The sequence below is a fragment of the Vanellus vanellus genome (assembly GCF_965231255.1).
Source record: "Vanellus vanellus genome assembly, contig: HAP1_SCAFFOLD_70, whole genome shotgun sequence".
Classification (NCBI taxonomy): Eukaryota; Metazoa; Chordata; class Aves; order Charadriiformes; family Charadriidae; genus Vanellus; species Vanellus vanellus.
This window is the reverse complement of record NW_028128467.1, coordinates 610,732-635,918: the sequence shown is the minus strand read 5'-3', so window position 1 is coordinate 635,918 and position 25,187 is coordinate 610,732. Positions and strand designations below refer to the sequence as shown.

The 25,187-nt window shown below is 52.9% G+C and overlaps 3 protein-coding genes across 3 annotated transcripts in view; 2 read left to right on the top strand and 1 right to left on the bottom strand.

Moving 5' to 3' along the window:
* The window catches only part of LOC309684386 (olfactory receptor 14C36-like), a gene marked incomplete at both ends in the record, with an annotated part of 283,296 nt that overhangs the window by 163,938 nt on the left and 94,171 nt on the right, over nucleotides 1-25,187 (top strand). The gene's annotated exons all lie outside the window — the stretch shown is intronic.
* On the top strand, nucleotides 2,750-3,679 carry LOC309684405 (olfactory receptor 14I1-like; the record flags this gene model as incomplete). Its single annotated transcript, XM_082500328.1, has 1 exon — nucleotides 2,750-3,679. The coding sequence occupies one exon, from the start codon at nucleotides 2,750-2,752 to the stop codon at nucleotides 3,677-3,679; it is 930 nt and encodes a 309-aa protein (XP_082356454.1).
* On the bottom strand, nucleotides 13,415-14,350 carry LOC309684404 (olfactory receptor 14I1-like; the record flags this gene model as incomplete). The annotated part of the gene is made up of 1 exon (XM_082500327.1): nucleotides 13,415-14,350. One exon carries the CDS (start codon nucleotides 14,348-14,350, stop codon nucleotides 13,415-13,417), a length of 936 nt encoding a protein of 311 aa, XP_082356453.1.

Genomic DNA, 25,187 nt, shown 5'->3' with positions numbered 1-25,187 from the left:
GGGGTTTCCAGAGGGGAACACGGACGCCTCCTGTAGGTCTGTACACCCTGGAAGACAATTCCCACTGCAGGAATCAGTCCATCCACGGTTCAGAAAGAGACAGTTAGTGATGACTTCATTGTGCTTCAAACTCTGCTCCCCAGGAGAGACCCCGCTGCCTTGGAGGAGCTGTCAGCCCTGGAGGCGCAGGGACACCTCGAGGGATTGGGGCAGTGCGGGGAGGAGGCAGAGAAAGCCACAGCAGGTCCTCTGCTGCTGAGCTGGGCCGGGCTGCTGGGCCGGAGGGAGCTCCTGGCAAGCGGGCCGCGCTGCAGAGAGACAGCTCTGCCCAGGAGCAGCTCCTCTGCACAGCGCAGCAGGGCTGAGGGCACTGCCTGCAGGCAGCGAGGGCAGAGCAGGGAGGCGGAGAGAGGTTAAAGGCAGTCTGGAGAGGGAGGATGCTGAGGGTGAGTGGGGGGAGAACTCTTCCCAAAGCAGAGCAGCTGCAGTAGCTGGAGAGATCTCCAACAGCTGGCACCTCCCACAGCCCGTGGGATCTTTCAGGAGGACGCTCACAACTTCTCTGCTGTGGAAGAAGAGGACATTCTCTAGATTGGGGCTTCCCTGCTGCACCATCAGAGGCACAGGGCATGACGGCTGCCTTCTCCCAGGAACGGTCGAAGGGCTGTGAAGGTGGGTGTGCAGGCAGGGGTGGGCAGGGCTGTCCTTGCCAGCAGGGTCCCTGCACCCCGGGGGCTGTGTGCCAGAGCAGGGACTCTGCCGCCTGCCAGGGTCAGCTCTCCGCCTGCCCGGGGAGCTCCCACGTAGCTTCTGTGGGGAGAAGCTGTGGGTGGAAGGAGTGACCCCTGGCTGGGCAATGTCCTTCTGCTTTGAAGAGGGTGCTGTGTGGGTCAGGGCTCTTTACACCTCCAGATGACCTCTGGTCATTCCTGGAGGGACTTTTCAAGATGGAGTTCCCTTAATATGAAGTTAGATTTTTTTTGCTGTTTCTTCTCTTGGTTGGCTGGGTGGGCAGTGGCACATGTCCAAGAGGACTTTCAAATGAAAGATCAAAGGAGGGTTCATGTAGAGATAAGGAGCTTTCCTGAGTCTGTGTCTTCAGTTTCCAGCTCTGGGGGCTACAGACAGCACCAGCATCCCCTTTCCAGTCTCACCAGGGTCTGTGGCACCTGCCCTTTAGCCCCTGCACACACGCAGAGACTGCAGGGCAGAGCTGGGCACACGGGGGCTGCCATGGAGTCTCTGAGCACTGGCAGAGAAGAGATGTGAGGGCAGGGAAAAAGCTGCTGGCAGGGAGAGCTCCAGGCAGTGGAGATGGGCAGGGAAGGAGGGAGACTGCTCCTGGAAGCCCTGCTGCAGGGGAGATAGGGGCACCTCCAGCCACCCCTGCAGTGCAGATGCCTTCCCTGAGCCACCCATCACAGCCCTCAGCCCTCACGGCCATGGGCTCTGGGGTGGGAGTCAGCTCTGTGCCCGGCAGAGCAGCAGGAGAGGCGAAGGGCATCCCTCCTGCCATGTGCCCCATTGCTGCTGCCCAGCGGTGGGGCTGAGGGCACCTGCCCTGCATGATCAGTGTCTGGGCGGTGGCGTGCCCAGCAGGGTGAGGGTAATGCTGCCCTGAGTGCCCGGCTGCCTCTCCCCGTGCCTCTCCCAGTCAGACCCTCACGGCATTTCTCCTGGTTTCTCCACATGTCTCCTTTAGAGTTATCTTTTTATTGCTGTCAGCCTCCCTGGGATGGGAATTTCAGCTGCAGAGTCCCACACTGATCTTGTTCATCCACTCCTGCCGGTGTGTCCATGGGAACCAGTGTCCCAGCTTTCCTCTGACCTGTGGGGCTGTGGGCAATGTAGGCCGTGGGGGTGGGGAAGGAGTCCATTTTCTCTCACTGAGATCCCCAAAATCGGGTAAGTCCTTTGGGTGTCCATGGAAGCTGTGAGCTGCCCTCCAGGATGCCAACCTGTCCCATAGCACCTTTGTGATATCGAAAAGCCCCACAGAGAAATACAGGGACTCTGTGACTGAGGAAATGCTGTTGGGTGGGTGAAATGAGCTGTGGGTGTCCTTGGCTAGAGGTGGGCTGCTGAGACCTTGAGAAAGGGTGAGACATTTCATAGTCTGAGATGGATCCTTCCGCTCTCAGCACTGTCTGATGGCATAATAGAAGAGGGAATCCCCCTCCATCTCATGAAGGTGCAAGATGGAGGGACAAACCATCTCCCCTGACTCTGCTCTCTGCCCCAGGCAATCCTCGTGTCTCACAGCACTCACTCTGTTCTCCTGGAGTGCAGCAGAAATGCTGAGGGTTTCTGACATCCAAGAACACTGCCCAGGTGAGATGGGGGAGCTTTAAAATACCCCAAACCTCTCCAAATGCTTTCTGCTTTTCCTGTTCCATAGCAGTGAGTGTTCAGATGTTGAAAAGCCCATCTGCATTAGGTGTGGGTTCCTCAGCCAAAGCAGAACACCAGGACTGGCTCCTGCCGCCACCCTCCCTATGAACTCCCTGCTGCAGAGCAGGGCTGACTCCTTGGCAGCCACTGGGCAGCGCCCTGCTCCTCACGGCACAGGCAGCCAACGCCAACCAGAGCTCCAGCCATGGAGGTGAGGAAGGTCTCCTGGAAAATGAAAAGGGAGTGTATGCAACAGAGACAGAGCCTACGGGAAATGGCTTTCATTTTTCTTACAGAAGTCTGCATTGACTTACTCTGTTTCCCTCCTTGGACAGGGGCCCCTGCCCAGAGGCAGCAAATGTCCAACAGCAGCTCCATCACCTACTTCCTCCTCATGGAGTTCGCAGACACACGGGAGCTGCAGCTCTTGACCTTCGGGCTCTTCCTGGGCATCTACCTGGCTGCCCTCCTGGGAAACGGCCTCATCATCACCACCATCGCCTGCGACAACCACCTCCACACCCCCATGTACTTCTTCCTCCTCAACCTCTCCCTCATAGACCTGGGCTCCATCTCCACCACGCTCCCCAAAGCCATGGCCAATTCCCTCTGGAACACCCAGGATATCTCTTACTTTGGCTGTGCTGTCCAGCTCTTTTTCATGCTCTTTTTTATGTCAACAGAGTGTTCTCTCCTCACAGTCATGGCCTATGACCGCTACGTTGCCATCTGCCATCCCCTGCACTACGGGACCCTCCTGGGCAGCAGAGCTTGTGTCCGCATGGCAGCAGCTGCCTGGGGCAGTGGGTTCCTCAATTCTCTCCTGCACACGGCCAATACATTTTCACTGCCCCTCTGCCATGGCAATGCCATCGACCAGTTCTTCTGTGAAATCCCCCACATCCTCAAGCTCTCCTGCTCACACTCCTACCTCAGGGAAGTTGGGCTGATTGTGTTTAGTATCTGTTTAGTGTTTGGGTGTTTTGTTTTCATTCTGCTGTCCTATGTGCAGATCCTGAGGGCGGTGCTGAGGATCCCCTCACAGCAGGGACGGCACAAAGCCTTTTCCACGTGTGTCCCTCACTTGGCCGTGGTCTCCCTCTTTCTCAGCACTGGAACATTTGCCCACCTGAAGCCCCTCTCCATCTCCTCCCCATCTCTGGACCTGGTGGTGGCAGTGTTGTACTCAGTGGTGCCTCCAGCAGTGAACCCCCTCATCTACAGCATGAGGAACCAGGAGCTCAAGGATGCCCTGCGGAAACTGGCCCAATGGACACTGTTTCACTGACAATAACCTTCTGCCCCTTCTCTGTACATTGCCAAAGGCTCATCTTAGGCTGCAATTCTGATTTTTTCTCTCGTGATAATCCTGCTTATAGATAATTTTCTGAGTTTACGCTGCTTGTCTTGATGCTTGATCCTACTGTGTCTGACCCTTGCACAACACTGAGTCAGGTGTGGCCTGACAGATAACAGCTCTTCAGTAAAAGGGCATCTCCCAAGTGCAGTGCCTGAAGGATGGGCTGTTCCTCCAAAGTTCCTTCCAAGAACATGTTCAAGGAATCAATATTTTAAGGAGTCTGTTCTTGTTTTTTCAATGTTTCTGGAGCCAAGCTCACGGTACTATTGGGTTCCACTGCACCAAATATTCTGGATTTAAAAGCGCTCTTCTTGGTGCCCAATAGAAGGGGAGACAGTCCATGAGCTCCCATTATCTCCTCAGTCTTCTTCATGTATGAGAGGACTGACGGCATATACCGGACATTCTGGAAATGAATCTTTTACGGGGGAGGAGAGGCGGGATTAGGGACTCAACACTTGCCCTTGGACTGGAACGGATGGAGACTCCGAAGGTGAAACACCCTCCAAGGTGAAGTCCACCAATATAAAGCACTGAATCAATGTGTCCACGCACAGGGACGCTGCAGTGCCGAGGGAGTCAGCAGGGCCTCATCAGGCACAGGGAGGGGAGAGTGGGGAGACGCATGAGGTGCCTGAGGGGACCCCAAGGCCAGGACTGCTGTGCCCTCATGCGCCTGGCCAGATTCACCTATACCTGGTCTTTAGCTTGCCTAACCTGATCTCTCGCTGCTCGGACAATTCTTTCCAGGATACCTGTCCTTGCTTCAACCCTCTGTAGGCTTCCTTTTCCTGTTTGAGATTGACCAGGACCTCCTTGGTCATCCACGCAGGCCTCCTGCTGTCTTTGCCTGACTTCCTCTTTGCCGGGATGTATTGCTCCTGAGCTTGGCTGAGGTAGCCCTTGGATATTAGCCAACTTTCATGGGCCCCTCTTCCTTCCAGGGCTTTGTCCCAATGTAGTTCACCAAGCAGATCCCTGAAGAGGCCAAAGTCTATCTCCTGAAGTCCAGGATAGCGAGCTTACTGTGTGCTCTCCTAGCCACCTTAAAGATCCCAGACTCTGCCACCTCAAGGTCACTGCAGCCAAAGCTGCCCTTGACCATGACATTCCCCATGGGTCCCTCTTTCTTGGTCAGGACAAAGTCCAGCATGGCATCTCTCCTCATTGGCTCTGCTGTCACTTGGATAAGGATGTAATCGTTAATGTGTTCCAGGAACCTCCTGGATTGCCTGTGCGCTGCTGTGCTTTCCTTCCAACAGCTATCAGGGTGGCTGAAGTTCCCTCTGAGGACCAGGGCTTGTGAATGTGAGCCTACTCCAATCTGTCTATAGAGGACCTTATCCACTCGGTCTTCTTGGTACCCCCATGTACTTTTTCCTCATCAGCCTCTCTGTTCTTGACCTGGGCTCCATCTCCACAACTCTCCCCAAAGTCATGGCCAATTCCCTCTGGGACACCAGGGTCATCTCTTATGCAGGATATGCTACACGGGCCTTGCTGTTCGTCTTTTTCATTTCAGCAGAGTTTTCTCTCCTCACCATCATGGCCTATGACCGCTACGTTGCCATCTGCCATCCCCTGCACTACGGGACCCTCCTGGGCAGCAGAGCTTGTGTCCGCATGGCAGCAGCTGCCTGGGCCAGTGGGTTCCTCAATTCTCTCCTGCACACGGCCAATACATTCTCACTGCCCCTCTGCCAGGGCAATGCCCTGCACCAGTTCTTCTGTGAAATCCCCCACATCCTCAAGCTCTCCTGCTCACATTCAGACTACCTCAGGGAAGTTGGGCTTCTGGTGCTTAGTGTCTTACTAGCATTCGGGGCTTTTGCTTTCATTCTCTTTTCCTATGTGCAGATCTTCAGGGCTGTGCTGAGGATCCCCTCGGAGCAGGAATGGCACAAAGCCTTTTCCACGGGCATCCCTCACCTGGTTGTGATCTCCCTGTTTAACAGCACTGGCATGTTTGCCTACCTGAAGCCCCCCACCATTTCCTCTCCATCTCTGGACCTGTTGGTGTCATTTCTGTACTCAGTGGTGACTCCAGCAGTGAACCCTCTCATCTACAGCATGAGGAACCAGGAACTCAAGGATGCCCTGTGGAAACTGATGACTGGTATCTTGGCAGAAGCAGCAATGAACTGCCCATCTTCTACATATCACACATGATGTAACTCATTACAGGCCCAGATTGTCTTTAATACATTTTTCCTTTCATTTATGTGTTTTTTAGCTTTTCTGGGTTTTGTTAATGCTGTCAATAAAAGTGAAGAATCATCCTTTATCCTATTGCTATGTCAGGATCTGTCTGTGTTGTGGGAGCCACAGACTTTGTGTAAATAAGAAGCCCTTCTCTCTTTGTTTTTAAAAAACTGAAGTACCCTGCACTGACTTGTTTGTCTGACATCCTTTCCCTGAGAACTTCTCTGGAGCTACAGGGACCTCATCTGTGTGCTGAGGTGGAGGGGGCAGGAGCCACCCGAGCTGGGTCTGCCTCCCAGCCTGACCAGCATGGCCCTGGGCACCACAGCCCCCGGCTCTGCAGAGCTGCACCACCAGCTCGGGGGCTGTGGGACACCTGGGGAGGGGTGCAGGAACGGCTGGCCAGGCCAGCACGGATGAGCTCTCTCGGGAAAAGGCTCTGAGGGGAGATGGGCTGTGGCGGGAGAAGAGCAGGGCACCGAGTGTGTGCAGGGCAGCCATGGCAAGAGGAACCCTTTGCTCTGGTGGGACAGCTCACGGCAGGCTGCCCTGTCCCTGAGGCAAAAGGACCTTCCTGAGGGTGCCCTGGGCCAATTCTCTCATGCCATCCTGGGAAGGACGTTTGGCCGGGGGGGCTCCAAGCTGCCTGGGGTGGGTATCTCCTCAGCATGAAGGCTGGGTGGACCATTGCCAATGAGGCTGCTCTGCTGGTCTGTGCTGGGAGAGAGCAGGAGGTGTCCAGATTCAGGGAGGGTGTGAGCTGGCGGGGCTGGCAAGTGCCCCAGAGAGGAAAACCTCAGGGAAGAGCTGAAGTGGGGGAGTGTGCAGGGTGGGGGCACATAGCAGTGTCCTGGCACAGCCGGGCTCCTGCGAGAGACATGAGGGACCAGCAGAGCAGGGTCTGGGCTGTGCCTGTGCTCACTGGACACCCCGGGGAAGTTGTCCCAGCGCCATCATCACAGAATCGCACTATCACGGAATTTCCTATATTGGAGAAGACCTGTAAGATCACATAGTCTAATCATTAACCTATCACAGACAAGCCCACCACTAAACCATGTCCCTCAGCACTATAACTACACGACCCTTAAACACCTCCAGGGATGGGGACTCCACCACTGCCCTGGGTAACGCATTCCAATGCCTGATGACCCTTTCAGTAAAGAAATTCTTCCTAATATCCAGTCGAAACTTCCCTTGACTAAACTTGTATCCCCCACCTCTCTGCAGCCTCCTTTCGGATCGTTTTAGAGAGCAATAAGGTCTCCCCTCAACCTCCTTTTCTCCAGGCTAAACCACAGCAGTTCCCTCAGCCTCTCCTCATAAGACATGTGCTGCGGACCCCTCACCGGTTTCATTGCCCTTCTCTGGACACGCTCCAGCGCCTCAATGTCTTTTTTGTGGTGAGGGCCCCAAAACTGAACACAGTACTCAAGATGCGGCCTCCCCAGTGCCCAGTACAAGGGGAAAATCACCTCCCTGGTCCTACTGGCTACACTAGTCCTGATACATGCCAGGATGCCGGTGGGCTTCTTGGCCACCTGGGCACACTGCTGGCTCACGTTCAGCTACTGTCAACCAACAGAGGTCCCTCTCTGCTGAGCAGCTTTCCAGACACTCCTTCCCAAGCCTGTAGCATTGGCGGGGGTTGTTGTGGCCAAAGTGTGAGATGTGGCAATTGGCCTCATTAAAACACCTATGGTTTGTTTTGGCCCATGGGTCCAGTCTGTCTGAATCCCTCTGCAGAGCCTCCCTACCCTCAGGCAGATCAACATTCCCACCCAGCTTGGTGTCATCCGCAAACTGACTGAGGGAGCACTCCATCCCCTCATCCCGATCATTGATAAAGAGGTTTAACAGGACTGGCCCCAGCACTGAGCCCTGGGGGACAACACTCCTGACCGCCCGCCAACTGCAATTAACTCCGTTCACCACCACTCTCTGGGCACGGCCTTCCAGACAGTTTTTTACCCAGCAAAGCGTGTGCCCATCCGAGCCGTGAGCAGCCAGTTTCTCCAGGAGAATGCTGTGGGAAACAGTGTCAAAGGCTTTACTAAAGTCCAGATAGACAACATACACAGCTTTTCCCTCATCCACTGAGCGGGTGACCACGTTGTAGAAGGAGATCAGGTTAGTCAAGCAGGACCTGCCTTTCATAAATGCCTTTGATAATGTGGCACTGAGTTCCACCTGTCTGTATCAGATTTTATCCCACAGTGAGGGTCTGCAAAACTAGAAAGGGCTACTGCAAATGTGCCAAGAGAATTAGAAAAAGTCATGAATGAGGGCAGGCAGTATGACAGCCTTAGAGGAAGAAATCAAATTTTTATCAAAAATGGTAATATAGAAAGTCTTAGCTCTAGAGCACCCTTTAGAAGTACAGGACAGAGTAGGTGCGTTCTTGAATAATAGCTGCTGGGGTTTTTATGTCAGTCAAGACCAGAAAAACAAAACTGAGAGAAACAAGAGAAAGACTCATTTAAAAATATTACACAAAATAGGGTAGGGATCTCCCCTAAATCTCTTTGGGTGGCTAACCTCTTGGAACCCAGACTTAAGAACAGGACTGTGAACTGAAAGGATTTGGGTGGTTGTATTCACTCTCTTGTTTTGCTTTCTAATTAGATGGGTGTGTATTACCTTATGAACTTGACTTACAACTTAAATAATGAAGAGTATAGTGTGACCCTGACGGTGAAAGAAAAGGAGGGACTGTTAGGAAAATCTCATTCCCGAACTATTGTAACAATTACTCTTTAGAGTACGAAATTGTATGAACTTTCTTAAGATATACAGCGTTTCTATTGCGTACTGCATAGCCATGGTTCAGTCAGCATGACTACAGGACCCAGCTCATTGTCGGGAGGAGAAGACAGCCCCCAGGCTGAAGAAGAAAGGATACTCCAGCACTGCCCGGATGACGCCAGCCTCCCAGCCCCTCTGACACCCCTGTGAAACCCTCCCCTGATCTGGCATCAGAGATAAGGAACTGCAGCAAGACCAACTCCAGGGACGTCTCCATTAGGAGAGCAGCAGGTGGATGATGATGCCACAGCATGAGAGTTGCTTTGCCAAACAGCAGCCTGTGTGTGCGTGTTACGTAGCGATCACTCAAATTGTGTTGTACCTGAATGCTCTAAAGGTATAAGAACCATGTGTGAAAATGCATTTCGGGTGTCCCAATTTGACTGGGACCACTCGTGCTCATGAACAGAGAATCACTCTTGTAATTCCATACTTTGTGTTCCAGTCTCTCTCCTGGGTCAGCATGGGCAGTTGGAAAGTTTTCATGATGTTATCCTCGAAGGCCGAGAATTGTCCCCAGAGGTGGCCCAGAAGGCACTTGACTGCCTTTATGGTGCTGTCCTCCCAGGCAATGATCGTTCAGGAAGGACTCTGACTGAAACCATGACTCGAATAGGACTGCCTCAAGAACATGAGAGCGATGTGCCATCCTCCCCTATGCAAGATGGTCCCCCTTTCGAGCCCAGTCGAAAGGAACAGGTGGTTTGCAAACTCTTTTGGGCAAGGATTTCCGATGCTTGTGCAATGCCTCACACAACTGTGGCCTGGGCACTCATAGACAACAGACACCTGATCATTTCCATAGTGTCAGTGTCAGTGTGTGTGCCTTCTGAAACCATGCACGTGCTAACAAGCAATGGGATTTGGGTGAGTGGCGTGTATGTACAGTGAATATGAAGTACAAATTTATACCCTTGTGAAGGCAGGATTTCAAAAGTTTCAAGCAAAGTCCTTACTGTCAAAAATGCTGAGTTTATTTTTTCTAAGCTAAGAATAACCTAGACTTTCTTCGTTTTAAATAAATGCCCTCTGTCCCCCCTTCCACTCTTCCTTGCCCAGCAAGACTGCAACCTGCTGCCTCCTGTTCTGCGGGTCATGAGCCATCCATTGCAGAACAGCCTTGAACACGGCCTCTTCTTTCCCACGGAGATCCTCCTTCTGCAGGACGCGCTGGAGCTCATTGACGGAGAGCTCCAGAAACTCTCTCGACACCCTGGTCACCCTTTCCAAGTGATGGGGGATGAACGCGTGGGCTGCTTCCCGCAGGTCAATAATAAAATCAATAATAAAGGCAGTAGTAATACTTGGTGAATCTCCAGATGCCGACGCAGTTCTCCAAGCACAGCTGGGACTTTAAGAACTCGCAGCACAGTCTGACGATGCCCATGACGTTGAACTGGTCGGCCACTATGAGCAAACGTTCAATGTTGTCGGTCGTGACCGGTACTGTGCCGGTGTAGGCGTACTCGATACTGAGCCGCATCATTTCAGGTGAAGTGCCGGGGATTTTATAGACGACCTTCCCGGCATTGCTCCAGTGGGTGGAAAACAAAGCCCTTTTCAGGGCTTTTTTCAAAGCAAAGCAGTGCTGGGGGAAAAGCATCTTTCTGCATTAAACCCGGACCCCGTTATCCCGTGTGCCTCCTTCCCGGGGCACCAATTTGGTCATGAGCATTAGCCACGTTGGGAGGCCGTGGGGTTTATTAATTCATATGTTACGAGCTGGTTGTTTTAACAAGGAGTCACCACCTCCGGCTGTGCACAGAGAGCCACAGGGCCAGTGCCCTCCTTGCTTCAACAAGACCACCAGAGAATGGCGCTGTGTGGGGAAGGAACACATCCTGCCCCACGGCAGACAAGCCCGGCTGGCCAAGCTCCAGCCCTGCACCGCATCTGGGGGTTGGTCAGGCACCGCCTCCAGTGCTGCTGTGAGATCTTGGGTTGGGGATGAATTCCAGTGTCCAGGGAGGCACCAGGACTATGGGGAAGTGCTGGAGGAGAGTTTTCATGCCGAGGGAAGCACTGGAGGGACACTAAGGCAGCGTGACACAGCCTGGGAAATGCTGTGTGTCCCCATCCCCTCTTGTTCCAAGCACTGACCTGAACTATTGACTGCAGCTACAGAGGATGTTCTTGTGAGCACTGAACTCAGTGCCACCCATCACAGAGTCTCTCCTCCAGGCAAAGCTCACTAAAGATGGTGCAAAGCACAGCACTCCTCTTCCTCTCCCTGGGTGAGGATGAGTGTCGCTGGGAGCCAAGCTATCGCCCACGTCACAGCCTGTGGCAGTGGAAAGTGCTTCTCCTGGAGGTGCTACAGCGCTTTGTCCGTGCCCTCCCTCCAATATCATCTCCGAACCCCTGCCTGTCTGGTGGCTCTGGAATGTGCCCCAAAGTGAAATCACAGGCGCAGGGGTGACCCGGGACCGGCTGTGAGCCCCCGTGCAGCTGGTGCTTTACCTCTATATTGATTCATGGGTGGTGGCAAATGCTCTGTGGGGGTGGTTACAGCAGTGGGAGCAGAGCAACTGGCAGTGCAGAGGTAGACCCATCTGGGCTGCTGAACTGTGGCAAGACATTGCTGCCCAGATAGAGAATCTGGTTGTGAAAGTACATCATGTAGATGACCACGTACCCAAGGGTCAGGCCACTGAGGAACATCAAAACAACCAGCAGGTGGATCAGGCTGCTAAGATTGAAGTGGCTCAGGTGGACATGGACTGGCAACGTAAGGGTGAACTATTCATAGCTTGGTGGGCCCATGACGCCTCAAGCCATCAAGGAAGAGATGCGACATATAGATGGGCTCGTGACCAGGGGGTGGACTTGATCACGTTCACTATTGCACAGGTTATCCACGAATGTGAAACGTGTGCTGCATTTAAGCAAGCCAAGCGGTTAAAGCTTCTTTGATATGGAGGACGTTGGCTGAAATATCAATACGGGGAGGCCTGGCAGATTGGTTCTATCACACTCCCTCAAACCCGCCAAGGCAAGCGCCACGTGCTCACAACGGTGGAAGCAAACACCGGACGGCTGGAAACACACCCTCTGCCCCATGCCACCGCCCTGAACAACTATCCTGGCCCTTGAAAAGCAAGTCTGATGGCAACGTAGCACCCCAGTGAGATTTGAGTCAGACAGTGGGACTCATTTCCAAACAGCCTCATAGACACCTGGGCCAAAGAGCATGGCATTGGGCGGGTGTATCACATCCCCTACCATGCACGAGCCTCTGGGAAAATGAAACAATACAACGGACTGCTATAAACTACACTGAGAGCCATGGGTGGTGGGACCTTCAAAAGTCAGGATACACATTTGAGGATCTGAACATGTTCGGGAAGAGAGTCTGGGTTATTCCTGACACAAGCAAAGGCAAAACTATCTGTGGGATTGCTTTTTTTTAAGGCCCTGAGTGCACTTGGTGGGTGATGCAGGAGGATGGGGATGATCGATGTGTTCCTCAAGGGGATTTGATTTTGGTGAGAATGGCCAATGAATCAAATGATATGATATTTATTGCTAAATTACCACTATATGTCATCACTGATACGGTTGCTATATGCTCTATCTATGGCATTGCAGTGAAAGTGACCTAAATTAATGAAGAATGAACTTTGATGAAACTGAGCAAAGTGCAGAAGTGATGGAACCAGAAGTGGCTGCAGCAACTGGCACCCGGGAATTGTCTTGAGATCGACATCTTCAACCCACAGATGATGGGTATGAGCCATGCCGGCTACACCAGCTGCGAGCTCCAGATGCAGCACGCAACAATTCAACACCACACACCACGTCTCCTGCCGGGAAAGACAGTTACAACAGATGGAGCCCAAAGTCATGGACTAAATGAACTCAAGGGACATTTCAGTGGGATGGGACATGGACTAAGGGAATGATATCTGTGTGCATATATACATATATGAAAGACAGGAAAATGGAAAAGTGTAAGACCTGGGCATGAGGTAGATGGTATAGAATAAGGGGCGGATGCTGTCCTGGTTTTGCCTGGGATAGAGTTAATATCCTTCCTGGTAGCTGTTCTGTTTTGGATTGACTATGAGAATAACATTGCTAACTCATATTGTTTTAGTTGTTGCTGAGTGATGCTTATATTGTCACGGACTTTTTCAACTTCCTGTGGAAGGTGGGGGGCGACAGACAAGACAAGCTGGCCAAAGGAATATTCCATCCCATAGATGTCATGCTCAGTATATAAATGGGAGTTAGCAGGGGGGCAGGGATCAGTGATCACATCTCCGGACAGGCTGGGGAGTTAATTATTGGGAAGTGTCAGCAATTTGTGTTGCATCACTTTATTTTGTTTATTATTATTATTATTATTAGTAGTAGTAATAATATCTTTTCTGTTACTGTTCTTTTAAACAATATTTATCTCAGCCCATGTCTTTTTTTTCTGTTTCTCCCTTTTCTCCCTATTCTGCCTGGGACATCCCATTTCATTTAAGAGCTGTTATCTGACCAGCTACATCTGACTCAGTGTTGTGCAAGGGTCAGACACAGTAGGATCAAGCCTCAAGACAAGCAGTGTAAACTCAGAAAATTATCAATAAGCAGGATTATCAAAAGATAAAAATTCAGGCTCGTGGTCTAAGATAAACTCTGCGCAATGTGCGGAGAAGAGGCGGTAGGCTATTGTCGGTGAAACAGCGTCCATTGGGCCTGTTTCCACAGGGCATCCTTGAGCTCCTGGTTCCTCATCCTGTAGATGAAGGGGTTCACTGCTGGAGGCACCACCGAGTACAACGCTGCCACCACCAGGTCCAGAGATGGGGAGGAGATGGAGGGGGGCTTCAGGTGGGCAAACATGGCAGTGCTGAGAAAGAGGGAGACCACGGCCAGGTGAGGGAAGCATGTGGAAAAGGCTTTGTGCCGTCCCTGCTGTGAGGGGATCCTCAGCACCGCCCTCAGGATCTGTACATAGGACACCACAATGAAAACAAAACACACAAGTGCTAAACAGACACCAAGCACAAGAACCCCAACTTCCCTGAGGTAGGAGTGTGAGCAGGAGAGCTTGAGGATGTGGGGGACTTCACAGAAAAACTGGTCCATGGCATTGCCCTGGCAGAGTGGCAGTGAAAATGTATTGGCCGTGTGCAGGAAAGAATTGAGAAACCCACTGGCCCAGGCAGCTGCTGCCATGCGGACACAAGCTGTGCTGCCCAGAAGGGTCCCGTAGTGCAGGGGATGGCAGATGGCAACATAGCGGTCATAGGCCATGATGGTGAGGAGAAAATACTCAGCTGAAATAAAAATGAGAAAGAAAAAGAGCTGGACAGCACATCCTGCATAGGAGATGGCCCTGGTGTTCCAGAGGGAGTTTGCCATGGCTTTGGGGAGAGTGGTAGAGATGGAGCCCAGGTCAAGAACAGAGAGGTTGAGGAGGAAGAAGTACATGGGGGTGTGGAGGCGGTGGTCGCAGGTGATGGCGGTGATGATGAGGCCGTTTCCCAGGAGGGCAGCCAGGTAGATGGCCAGGAAGAGCCCGAAGGTCAAGAGCTGCAGCTCCCGTGTGTCTGCGAATGCCAGGAGGAGGAAGTGGGTGATGGAGCTGCTATTGGACATTTGCTGCCTCTGGGCAGGGGGACCTGTCCAAGGAGGAAAAGGCAGTGACAAACTGGGACAGACTTCTCTGAGGAAATCCCCATGCCATTCCTCACAGAAATCCCCCTCCCACAGCTGAATGAGGAATGACCCAGCTCATTCCCAACCCCACAAACTCAGTGACACTCCCTCTTATCAGGTAAAATACTGCCTCGACACCAACTTTCCATGAGGGCACCTCTGGGGCAGGAGTCAGAGGCAGAGTCAGAGGCAGAAGAGAAGCTGACCCACACCTCCTCCCAACTCCTGAGATGCAGAGTTCAACAGAGGGGTGGGGAAACAAGGAGAAACACGTCTGTGCTCTGAAAAAAGGAAGCGAGGAGAGGGAGTCAGACAGGCGTGCAGTGAAGCCTTCTCCTCAGTGACAGTGTCTCCAGACAGAGACACTGCAGGGCACTTGCTTTTATGTTGTGCATCACTTGTAGGACAATCACACATCTCCTTGACTGAAGGTGCAGCTGCCGAGAAGGCATCTCGGGCTCTGGACCCACTGGCTGTGGGGCAGGTGGGAGAGGAGAGCAGAGGCTTCCTGCCGAGAAGTTGTCTGAAGGTCAGGGGGTGGCCGGAGGTGCCGGGATCCCCCCTGCCTGGGCACTTCTGGCAGCAGCTCCCTCTCTGTCCCTGCCTGTGTCTGGGCTGCCAGGAGCTGCCCCTGCCTGGAGCTGCTTCTCTGCCCCCGGGTCTCCTCCCTGCCAGTGCCCCAGAGCCCATCCCACCCGCTGTGTGCTCAGCTCTGCCCTGCAGACCCCTCCTGGCAGCACAGCGCTGCCCGGGGGCATCTCTGGCTGTGCGGGTGCTCAGGAGGGGTTCAGGGAAGTGCTATCGAGAACGGGGGTCTCTGTGCCTTCTTCGTAAAGGAGAAATCCATTCCCACCACCCACTGCCCACCCAGCAGCTGAGAGGAGAAATCCCACAGCACAGACTTGTTCTCTTTCAGGGGAAAGGTGCCTCGATGTCCTTCTTCAAAAGGGCTCTCTGCAAATGTCCTGGGGGTGATGGGGATCCCGAGCAGCCCTGACCCACACGGGTCCATCTCAGCAACAGAAGGCATCTGCCTTGCTGGCAGTCACTCCTTCCACCCACTGCTTCTCCCCACAGAAGCTCCGTGGGAACTCCCCGGGCAGGCAGAGAGCTGACCCTGGCAGAGTCCCTGCCCCGGCACACAGCCCCCAGGGTGCAGGGACCCTGCTGGCAAGGACAGCCCTGCCCACCCCTGCCTGCACACCCCTACGCACACCTCCACAACCATCCCCGGCAGAAGGCAGCCCTCGGGCCCTGTCCTTCTCACCGGGCAGCAGGGAAGCCCTGCTCTGGAGCACATCCTCCTCCTCTACAGCACTGAAACTGAGAGAGTCTTCCTGACAGAGCCCAGCAGCTCTCAGATGGACCAGCTTGAGGAGATCCCTCCAGGAACTGGAGCTGCATTGCCCGGCACCCCGAGACTTACCACGCAGAGGGCGGTGAAGATTTCTGCCCCAGTGAGCTCTCAGCACCCCCCACTCCAGATTGCCTTTAAGCTCTCTCTGCCTCACAGGTCTCCCCTCGCTGCCTGCAGGCAGTGCCCCCAGCCCTGCTCCTGGGCAGAGCTGTCTCTCTGCAGTGCTGCCCGCTTGCCAGGAGCTCCCTCCGGCTCAGCAGCCTGGCCCAGCTCAGCAGCAGAGGACCAGCCCACGCTGGCACTGCCTCTGTCCCCTCTGGGCTCCCTGGAGGTGTCCCTGGGGCTCCAGGGGAACCGCCTGTGAAAAAAAATGATGCAATCTCTGATGTTCCCTCCTTCAGGTGGGCAGAGACACCTACTTCCAGCTGTGTCATTTCTCGCAGCAGAAGAAGAGCTGGCCATGAGTACCCCCTCTTCTTGTCCTATCAGTAGCACACACTGGGTCTTGGACTCTTGGTACCAGGATTCCTTATGGCAAGTCACCGCTTGCCTGGTGCCACAGCTGGGGGGCTTCAGCCCAAAGGTGCAGCAATGATCTCAGCCAGGGGCACAGACAGGACGAGCTGGAGCCGTTCCTGTGGCAGACAGAGCTGTGACACGGTGGCAGAGCTCAGTCCAGCTGGTCTTCAAGGACAGCCTCCTCCAAGCTCAGCTATAGTCCAGATCACAATTCAATCTAACCCCCAAAGGCAATTCAAGGGCACCAGAATGAGTGTTTACTCCTTCAGGAACAGTTTGAAGAGAAACAAAGCCACTGTGTGGCCACTGCTGAGTTTCAGAGAGCGGGTGGAGCTATATGGGAGATTCTCTACATCCTCTTTGCCTCAGTCTGCCCCAGCAAGGTCTCCCAGGGCTCTGAGACTCGGGGCAGGAATCTGGTGGAAGACCATCAGCAGTGGATTGTTCCCAAGTCACCTTAACTAAGACAATCCTTACCAGTCTATGGGACAGGAGGGGTGGCAGCTGAGGGAGATGACAGGGTAAGCCAATGTGCCAGCATGTCCAATGACACTCCGTAATCATTGAAAGGCCATGGAGGTTGAGGGAGGGAACTCCCTGATGACTGGCAGCATCCAAATATTGCATGCTCTTTTAAAAATTGGCCAACGGATAAGCAGGGGAAGTCAAGGCTGTGCCCCAGAGTGTGTCCGCTCAGAACCCATTTGTGGGTGTCTGAAACCCTGGATTTACCCAGGACAGCTTGTGTCCCACCGTTGTCTGCTTCCTGTGGTGGAAGAACAGGATTGCTCAGAGCAGGGAGAGCAGTGCTGGTCTTTTAAGTTGGAAGTCAGCATAGTTTTCAGCATCTTCCCCCACAATATGCTTGTGCCCGAATTAGGATGTCATGGCTTGCATGGGTGGATAAGTAGATGGGTAACTAACCAGACGGCTGATTTGGCTCAGAGGTGTGTGGTCAATGCGTGGTACTCTGCATTGAGGCATCTAGCTTGAAAGCTCCTGCAAGGGTCTGTCCTGCCACCTGCCCTGTTATCATGTTTTTAAGGACCTGGAGAAGATGCAAGTGTTCTTTTTCATAGGATTTGCAGACACTACCCTGGTAGGAAAGGCTGGCATGCCAAAGGACATAGACATGTAACATAGACTATGTTACCTGTTCATAGAAGGGTATCAAATTTTGTCAGGCATGACTTGCCCTTGGTGAAGCCATGCTGGATGCTACCTATCACCTCCTTATTTTCTATGTGCCTCAGGAGAGTTTCCAGGAGCATCTGCTCCATGATCGGGCCAGGCACAGAGGTGAGACTGACTGGCCTGTCGTCCCCCAGGTCTTCCTTATTTCCCTTTTTGAAAACAGGGCTTATGTTTCCCCTTGGCCAGTCAGCAGGAAGCTCACCAGACTGCCACGACTTCTCAAATATGAGGGACAGTGGCTTAGTGCCTTTGTCTGCCAGTTCCCTCAGGACCCGTGGATGTGTCTCATCAGGTCCCATGGACTTGTGCACCTTCAGGTTCCTCGGGTGGTTTATACATGATCTTTGCCTACAGTTGGCACTTCTTCGTTTTCCCACTCCTTCCCTTTGTCCTCTGCATCATGGGCAGTGCGGCTGCAGTTTTTGCCAGTGAAGACTGAGGCAAAATAGTCATTGAGGACCTCAGCTTTGTCTCTGTCCCGGGTGACCAGTTCTTGCATTTCCTTCCGGAGAGGGCCCACATCTTCCCTAGTCTTTCTTTTCTCGCTGACATACTTAAAGAAGGATTTTTGTTTGTCTTGATGCCCCTGGCCAGATTTAGTTCAATCTGGGCATTAGCTTGCCTAACCTGATCCGGGGCTGCTTGAACAATTTCTCTGTATTCCTCCCAGGCTTCCCGCCCCTGTTTCCACCCCTTATAGGCCTCCTTTTCACTTGTGAGCATGTCCAGGAGCTCCTTGTTCATCCATGCAGGCCTCCTGGCTTTTCTGCCTGCCTTCTTCTTTGTAGGGATGCATGACTCCTGAGCTTGGAGGAGGTGAGCCTTGAATATTAACTGGCTTACTTGGGCCCTTCTTCCCTCCAGCGCTTCATCCCATGGCACTATACTGAGCAGATTCTTCAAGAAGACACAGTCAGCTCTGCTAAAGCCCAGGGTGGTCAGCTTGCTGCGCACCTTCCTCGCTGCCTTGAGGATCTCAAACTCGACCATTTCATGGTCATGGCAGCCCAGGCTGCCCTTGAGCTTGACACTGCCTACCAACCCTTCCTTGTTGGTAAGGACAAGGTCCAGCAGAGCTCCTCTCCTCGTTGGCTCCTCTACCACTGGGAGAAAAAAGTTGTCGTCAATACAATCCAAGAACCTCCTGGACTGTCTATGCCCTGCTGTGTTACCCTTCCAACAGATGTCAGCAAACTTGCTGAGGGTACACTCTGTCCCCTCATCCAGGACGTTGATTAACATGTTGAACAAGATTGGCCAGTACTGACCCCTGGGGAACACTGCTACTTACAGGCCTCCAACTAGACTGTGCGCCGAACACTATGCTATCAGCCTCATTCCCCACAGTATTCTTGTGTCCAGTTAGGACATTATGGTCTGATTGGGTGGATAAGTAGATGGGTAATAACTGAGATCAGTACTCGGGCTTGGAAGAACGTGGTGAACGCATAGTGTTCTGCCCAGAGGGATGTATCTAGTCGGGTTCCACCATGTTTCAAGGGCATTTAATTACCCAAAGGAGATGAGAAAATGCTTTTCTTATAGCATTTGTAGCTGACACCTCATTGAGGAGAGCAGACACTATATTAGAGGGCAGGGGTGCCATCCCAAGGGACCTAGACAGGCTTGAAGGACAGGCCACTAGTAACATCATGTTATCCAACAAGGACAGATCTGAAGTTCTTTTGCTGAGCTTGACTAAGGGCCTGAAGTGACAGAGGGCAGGGACTGCCTAGGTTGGTATCAGCACTGCAGGAAAGGCTCTGGTGGTCCTTTGGTTTCATTAGGCAAAACATGGAGCCGTCAGCAAAGGCCAAAAGCATCCTGGGTGGTAGGAACAGGAGCACAGCCAGTGGGAGTGATTACCGCCCTGGGCTCAGCACATTTGAGAACAGATCCAGAACACTCTCCCAGGTTCTGACCCCCTGCAATGCCTGAGAGACACTGGTAAACTGGAGCCCGTTCAGTGGAGAGCCACCAAGGTGGTCAGGGTTGGAGCACTTGTGCTGTGAGAAGAAGCTGAAAAAGCTGGGCTTGTCCAGCTGGAAGGAAGGAAGATCTTGGGGGAACATGCAGCAGCATGTCCCAGTGGACAACAGGATGCCCATGAGCCAGCAATGTGTCTTGGTAGCCGAGAAGGCCAATGACATCCTGGGGTGCATCAAGCAGAGTGTGGCCAGCAGGTCGAGGGAGGTCATCCTCCCCCTCTACTCTGCCCTGGTGAGGCCTCATCTGGAGTACTGTGTCCAGCTCTGGGCTCCCCAGTTCAAGAAAGACAGGGAACTGCTGGAGACGGTCCAGCAAAGGGCTACGAAGATGATGAGGGGATTGGAACATCTCTCTTATGAGGAAAGGCTGAGGGACTTGGGGCTTTTTAGTTTGGATAAAAGGAGACTGAGGGGGGACCCTATCTATGCTTATATATACTTAAAGGGAGGGTGCCAGGGGGATGGGAACAGTCTTTTGTCAGTGGTGCCCAGTGATAGGACTATAGGGAACAGGCACAAACTTGAATGTAGGAAGTTCCATCTTAACATGAGGAGAAACTTCTTTCCTTTGCGGGTGGCAGAGCACTGGCACAGGCTGACCAGAGAGGTGGGGGAGTCTCCCACTCTGGAGACATTCCAAACCCGCCTGGGCGTGTCCTGTGCAACCTGCTGTAGGTGACCCTGCTCTGGGAGGGGGCTTGGTCTAGATGATCTCCAGAAGTCCCTTCCAACCCCGACCACTCTGTGATTCTGTGAAACTGGAGAGATGTGGATTTGAAGGGTGGACTGTTCAGTGGATGAGGAACTGGTTGGATGGTCCCATCCAGTAGTGGTCAACGGCCTCATGTCCAGATGGAGACTGGTGACAAGCGGTGAACCTCAGCGGTCCGTACTGGGACCAGTACTGTTCAATATCTTCATCAATGACATAGGCAGTGGGATCGAGTGCACCCTCAGCAAGTATGCTGATGACACCACGCTGAGTGGTGTGATTGAAACTCCCAGCGGACAGGATGTCATCCAGAGGGACCTGGACAGGCTCAAGAAGTTGGCCCGTATAAACAGCATGAGGTTCCACAGGGCCAAGTGAAGGGTCCTGCACGTGCGTTGGGGCAATCCCTGATATCAATACAGCCTGGGGGATGAAGGGATGGAGAGCAGCCCTGCCGAGAAGGACTTGGGTATACTGGGGGATGAAAAGCTGGACATGAGCTGGCAATGTGCGCTCGCAGATCACAAAGCCAACGGTATCCTGGGCTGCATCAAAAGAAGCATTACCAGCAGGTCGAGGGAGGGCATTCTGCCCCTCTGCTCTGCTTTGGTGAGACCCCACCTGCAGTGCTGCTCCAGCTCTGGAGCCCTCAGCACAGGAGAGACATGGACCTATTGGAGTGGGTCCAGAGGAGGCCACAAAGATGCTCCGAGGGCTGGAGCACCTCTGCTGTGAGGAAAGGTTGAGAGAGTTGGGGTTGTTCAGCCTGCAGAAGAGAAGGCTCTGGGGAGACCTTATTGTAGCCTTCCAGTACCTAAAGGGGGCCTACAGGAGAGCTGGGGACAGAGTTTTTAGCAGGGCCTGTTGCGATAGGACAAAGGGTGAGGGCTTTAAACTAAAAGGGCGGAAATTTACACTCGATATAAAGAACCTTTTAACAATGAGGATGGTGAGACACCGGCCCAGGTTGCCCAGAGAGACAGGAGATGCCCCATCCCTGGAAACATTCCAGGCCAGGTTGGCCGGGGCTTGGAGACAGCTCATCCAGTTGAAGGTGTCCCTGCTCATGGCAGGGGGTCTGCACTAGATGACCTTTAATGGTCCCTTCCAACCCAGACCATTCCATGATTCTAAACAGAGCCCGTTTTTACTGGGAGGGGACCAAGTCTGTACTGGAAGGGTTTAATGAAATCCAGTTTGAAATGGCACAGTGCAAATCGTACTGGGAGGGGATGAGAGGATCCAGTTTATACTGGGAGTGTGCTCAGCCTGTACTTGGAGGGGTTAAAGAGGACTAGTTTGTAGTGGGAGGGGCCAAGTTTGTACTGGCAGGGGTTAAAGCAACCCAGTTTGTACTGTGACAGAGCCCAGACTGTAGTGGGAAGGGGCCAGGGGCTCCAGTGTGGACTGGGAGGGTGGCCCAGTGTACCCTGGGAGGGTCTAAAGGGATAAAGTTTGTACTGGGACAGGGCCCAGTCTGTTTGTACTGAGACGAGGCCCAGACTCTGCTGGGATTTGCTCGGAGGATCCCGTTTCTACGTGGAGAGGGCCCAGACTGTACTGGGAGGAAACTGGGGGATCCAGTCTGTACTGAGATGAGGCCCAGTCTGTACAGGGCAGTGTTAAAGCGATCCATTTTGTACTGGTACACAGAGCAGTCTGCACTGGGAGCTGGGCTGGGATCCACTTTGGACTAGGAAGAGGCTCTTTCTCCGCTGGGAGGAATTAAAGGGATTCTCTTCATACTGGGACAAGGCCCCTTCTGTACTGGGAGGGAATCAGGGGATGCAGTTTGGACTGGGACAGGGCCCAGTCTGTCCTGGCATATGTTAGAGGATCCAGATTGTATTGGAGGTGGCCAGTTGGTAGTGGGTGGGGACCGGGGAGTCCATTTTGGACTCGGCATTGACCCAGTCTGTACTTGGAGGGGTTAAATGGAGTAATCTCTATTTGTTGACAGTCTGTTCTGTACTGGGAGGGGAGCAAGAGATCCAGTTTGTACCAGGAGGGAACCCAGTCTGTACTGGGAGGGGACCACAGCATCTAGTTCGTACTGCCACGGGGACCAGTCTGTAGTGGGAGGGGTTAAAGGGGTGCAGTTTATACTGTGAGAAGGCTCAGTCTGTACTGGATTGGGGATCCAGTTTGTACAGGGACGAGGCCCAGTCTTCTTGGGCTTGGTTCAAAGGGCCCCATTTTGGACTTGAAAGGGCTGGGAGGTTGCCAGGAGATGCAGTTTGTACTTGGATGGTGCCCAGTCTGCATTTCGAGAGGATCAGGGGATCCCACTGCTACTGGGATGGGGCCCAGCCTATACTGGGACACGTTAAAATAACCCACTTTGTACTGTACAGGACCCAGTCTGTACTGGGAGGTGTTAAATAAAGGCCAAAAAGGCAGATATCATGGTGGGAGTCTGGTACAGAACACCGAACCAGGATGAAGAGACAGATGAAATATTCTAGAAGCAGCTGGGACAAGTGTCACGATAGCCAGCCCTTGTCCTCGTGGGGGACTTCAACTTAACAGATCTCTGCTGGAAATGCAAAAGAGTGGAGAGGAAACAGCCCAGGAGGTTCCTGGAGTGTGTTGAGGATAACTTCCTGACACAGGTGGGGAGGGAGCAGAGGAGGGAACCACCCCACTGGGCCTGTTGTTTGCCAGCAGAGAAGGGCTTGTGGGGGATGTGAGGATTGGAGGCCGTCTTGGGCATAGTGATCATGAAATGACAGAATTTTCAATTCTTGGAGAAGTCAGGAGGGGGGTCAGCAGAACTGCCACCTGGGACTTCCGGAGGGTGGGCTTTGGCCTGTTTAGGGGTGTGGTTAAGAGAGTCCCTTGGGAGGAAGTCCTGAAGGGCAAAGGAGTCCAGGAAGGCTGGACATTCATCAAGAAGAAACTTGTAAAGGCACGGGAGCAGGCTGTCACCATGTGCCGAAAGACGAGCCATCAGGGAAGAAGACCTGGCTGAACAGAGAGCTTTGGCTGGAACTGAGGGGGAAAAAGGGGTTTATGACAGTAGGAAGAAGTGGCAGGCAACTCGGTTGGACTGCAAGGATGTCATGAGGTTATGCAGGGAGAAAAGTAGAAGGGCTAAAACCCAACTAGAAATTAATCTGGCCATGCCATAAAAGACAATGAAAAATGTTTCATAAATGCATCATCAACAAAAGGAGGGCTAAGAAGAATCTCCATCCTTTATTGGATGTGGAGGGAAACACAGTGACCAGGGATGAGGAAAAGGCTGACGTACTTAATGCCTTCTTTGCCTCAGTCTTTAAGAGTAAGACCAGTTGCTCTCTGGGTACCCAGCCCCCTGAGCTGGAAGACAGGGTTGGGGAGCAGAATGAAGCCCCACAATCCAAGGGGAAATGGTGAGGAACCTGCTACATCACTTAGAAATACACAAGTCTATGGCGCCACATGAGATCCACCCAAGGGTACCGAGGGAACTGGCGGGAGTGCTCAGCAAGCCACTTTCCATCATTTATTCAGCATTCCTGGCTAACTGGGGTGGTCCCAGTTGACTGGAAGATAACAAACGTGGCGCCCATCTACAAGAAGGACCAGAAGGAGGACCTGGAGAATTACAGGCCTATCAGTTGGACCTCGGTGCTGGGAAAGGTTACGGAGGAGATCATCCTGAGTTCCAACATGCAGCACATACAGGACAACCAGGCGATCAGACCCAGCCAGCATGGGTTTATGAAAGGCAAGTCCTGCCTGAGAAACCTGACCTCCTTCTATGACAAGGTGACCAGCTTAGTGGATGAGGAAAAGGCTGTGAGTGTTGTTTACCTGCACTTCATTAAAGCCTTTGACACTTTTTCCCACAGCGTTCTCCTGGAGAAACTGGCTGCTCATGGCTTGGACAGGTGTACACTCTGCTGGGTAAAACACTGGCTGGACGGCCGGGACCAAAGAGTGGTGCTGAATGGAGTTCAATGCATTTGGCGGCCGGTCACAAGTGATGTTCCCCGGGGCTCAGTACTGGGACCGGTTGTCTTCAATATCTTTATCAACGATCTAGACAAGGGGGTGGAGTGCCCCCTCAGTAAGTTTGCAGATGACACCAATTAAGGTGGGAGTGTTGATCTGCCTGAGTATCAGAAGGCCCTGCAGAGGGATCTGGACAAGCTGGATCCATGGGCCGAGGCAAATGGTGTGGGGTTCAACAAGGCCAAGAGCCGGGTCCTGCCCTTGGGTCACAACAACCTCACGCAGCGCTACATGCTTGGGGCAGAGTGGCTGGAAAGATGCCCAGCAGAAAAGGACCTGGGGGTGTTGGTGGCTGAATATGAGCTGGCAGTGTGCCCAGGAGGCCATGAAGGCCCACAGCATCCAGGCTTGTACCAGTAAAAGTGTGGTGAGCAGGACTAGGAAAGTGATCGTCCCCCTGTACTCTGCACTGGTGAGGCCCCACCTCGAGTACTGTGTTCAGTTTTGACCCCCTCACTACAAGGAAGACATTGAGGTGTTGGAGCATGTCCAGAGAAAGGCAAAGAAGCTGGTGAGGGGTCTGGAGGACAAGTCTTGTGGGGAGCGGCTGAGGGAACTGGGGTTGTTCAGACAGGAGAAGAGGAGGCTGAGGGGAGACTTTCTCGCTCTCTACAGTTCCCTGAAAGGACGTTGTAGCGAGGTGGGGGTTGGTCTCTTCTCCCAAGTAATGAGAGAGAGGACAAGAGGAAATAGCCTCAAGTTTTTCCAGGGGAGATTTACATTGCGTATTAGGAAAAATTTCTTCAGCTAAAGGGCTTTCGAGCACTGGAACAGGCGGCCCAGGGAAGTGGTTGAGTCACTATCTCTGGGGGTATTTAATGGATGTGCAGATGTGGCACACAGGGACATGGTTTAGTGGTGGACTCGGCAGTGTTAGGTTTACAGTTGGACTCCATGATCTTAAAGGTCTTTTGCAATTTTAAATGATTCTGTGATTCTTTTGGGACTCTGGATTTTGTTTTTTCCTTGACCCTTTTTGGGAGGGCAGGAGTTGTCACAGAATTTTCC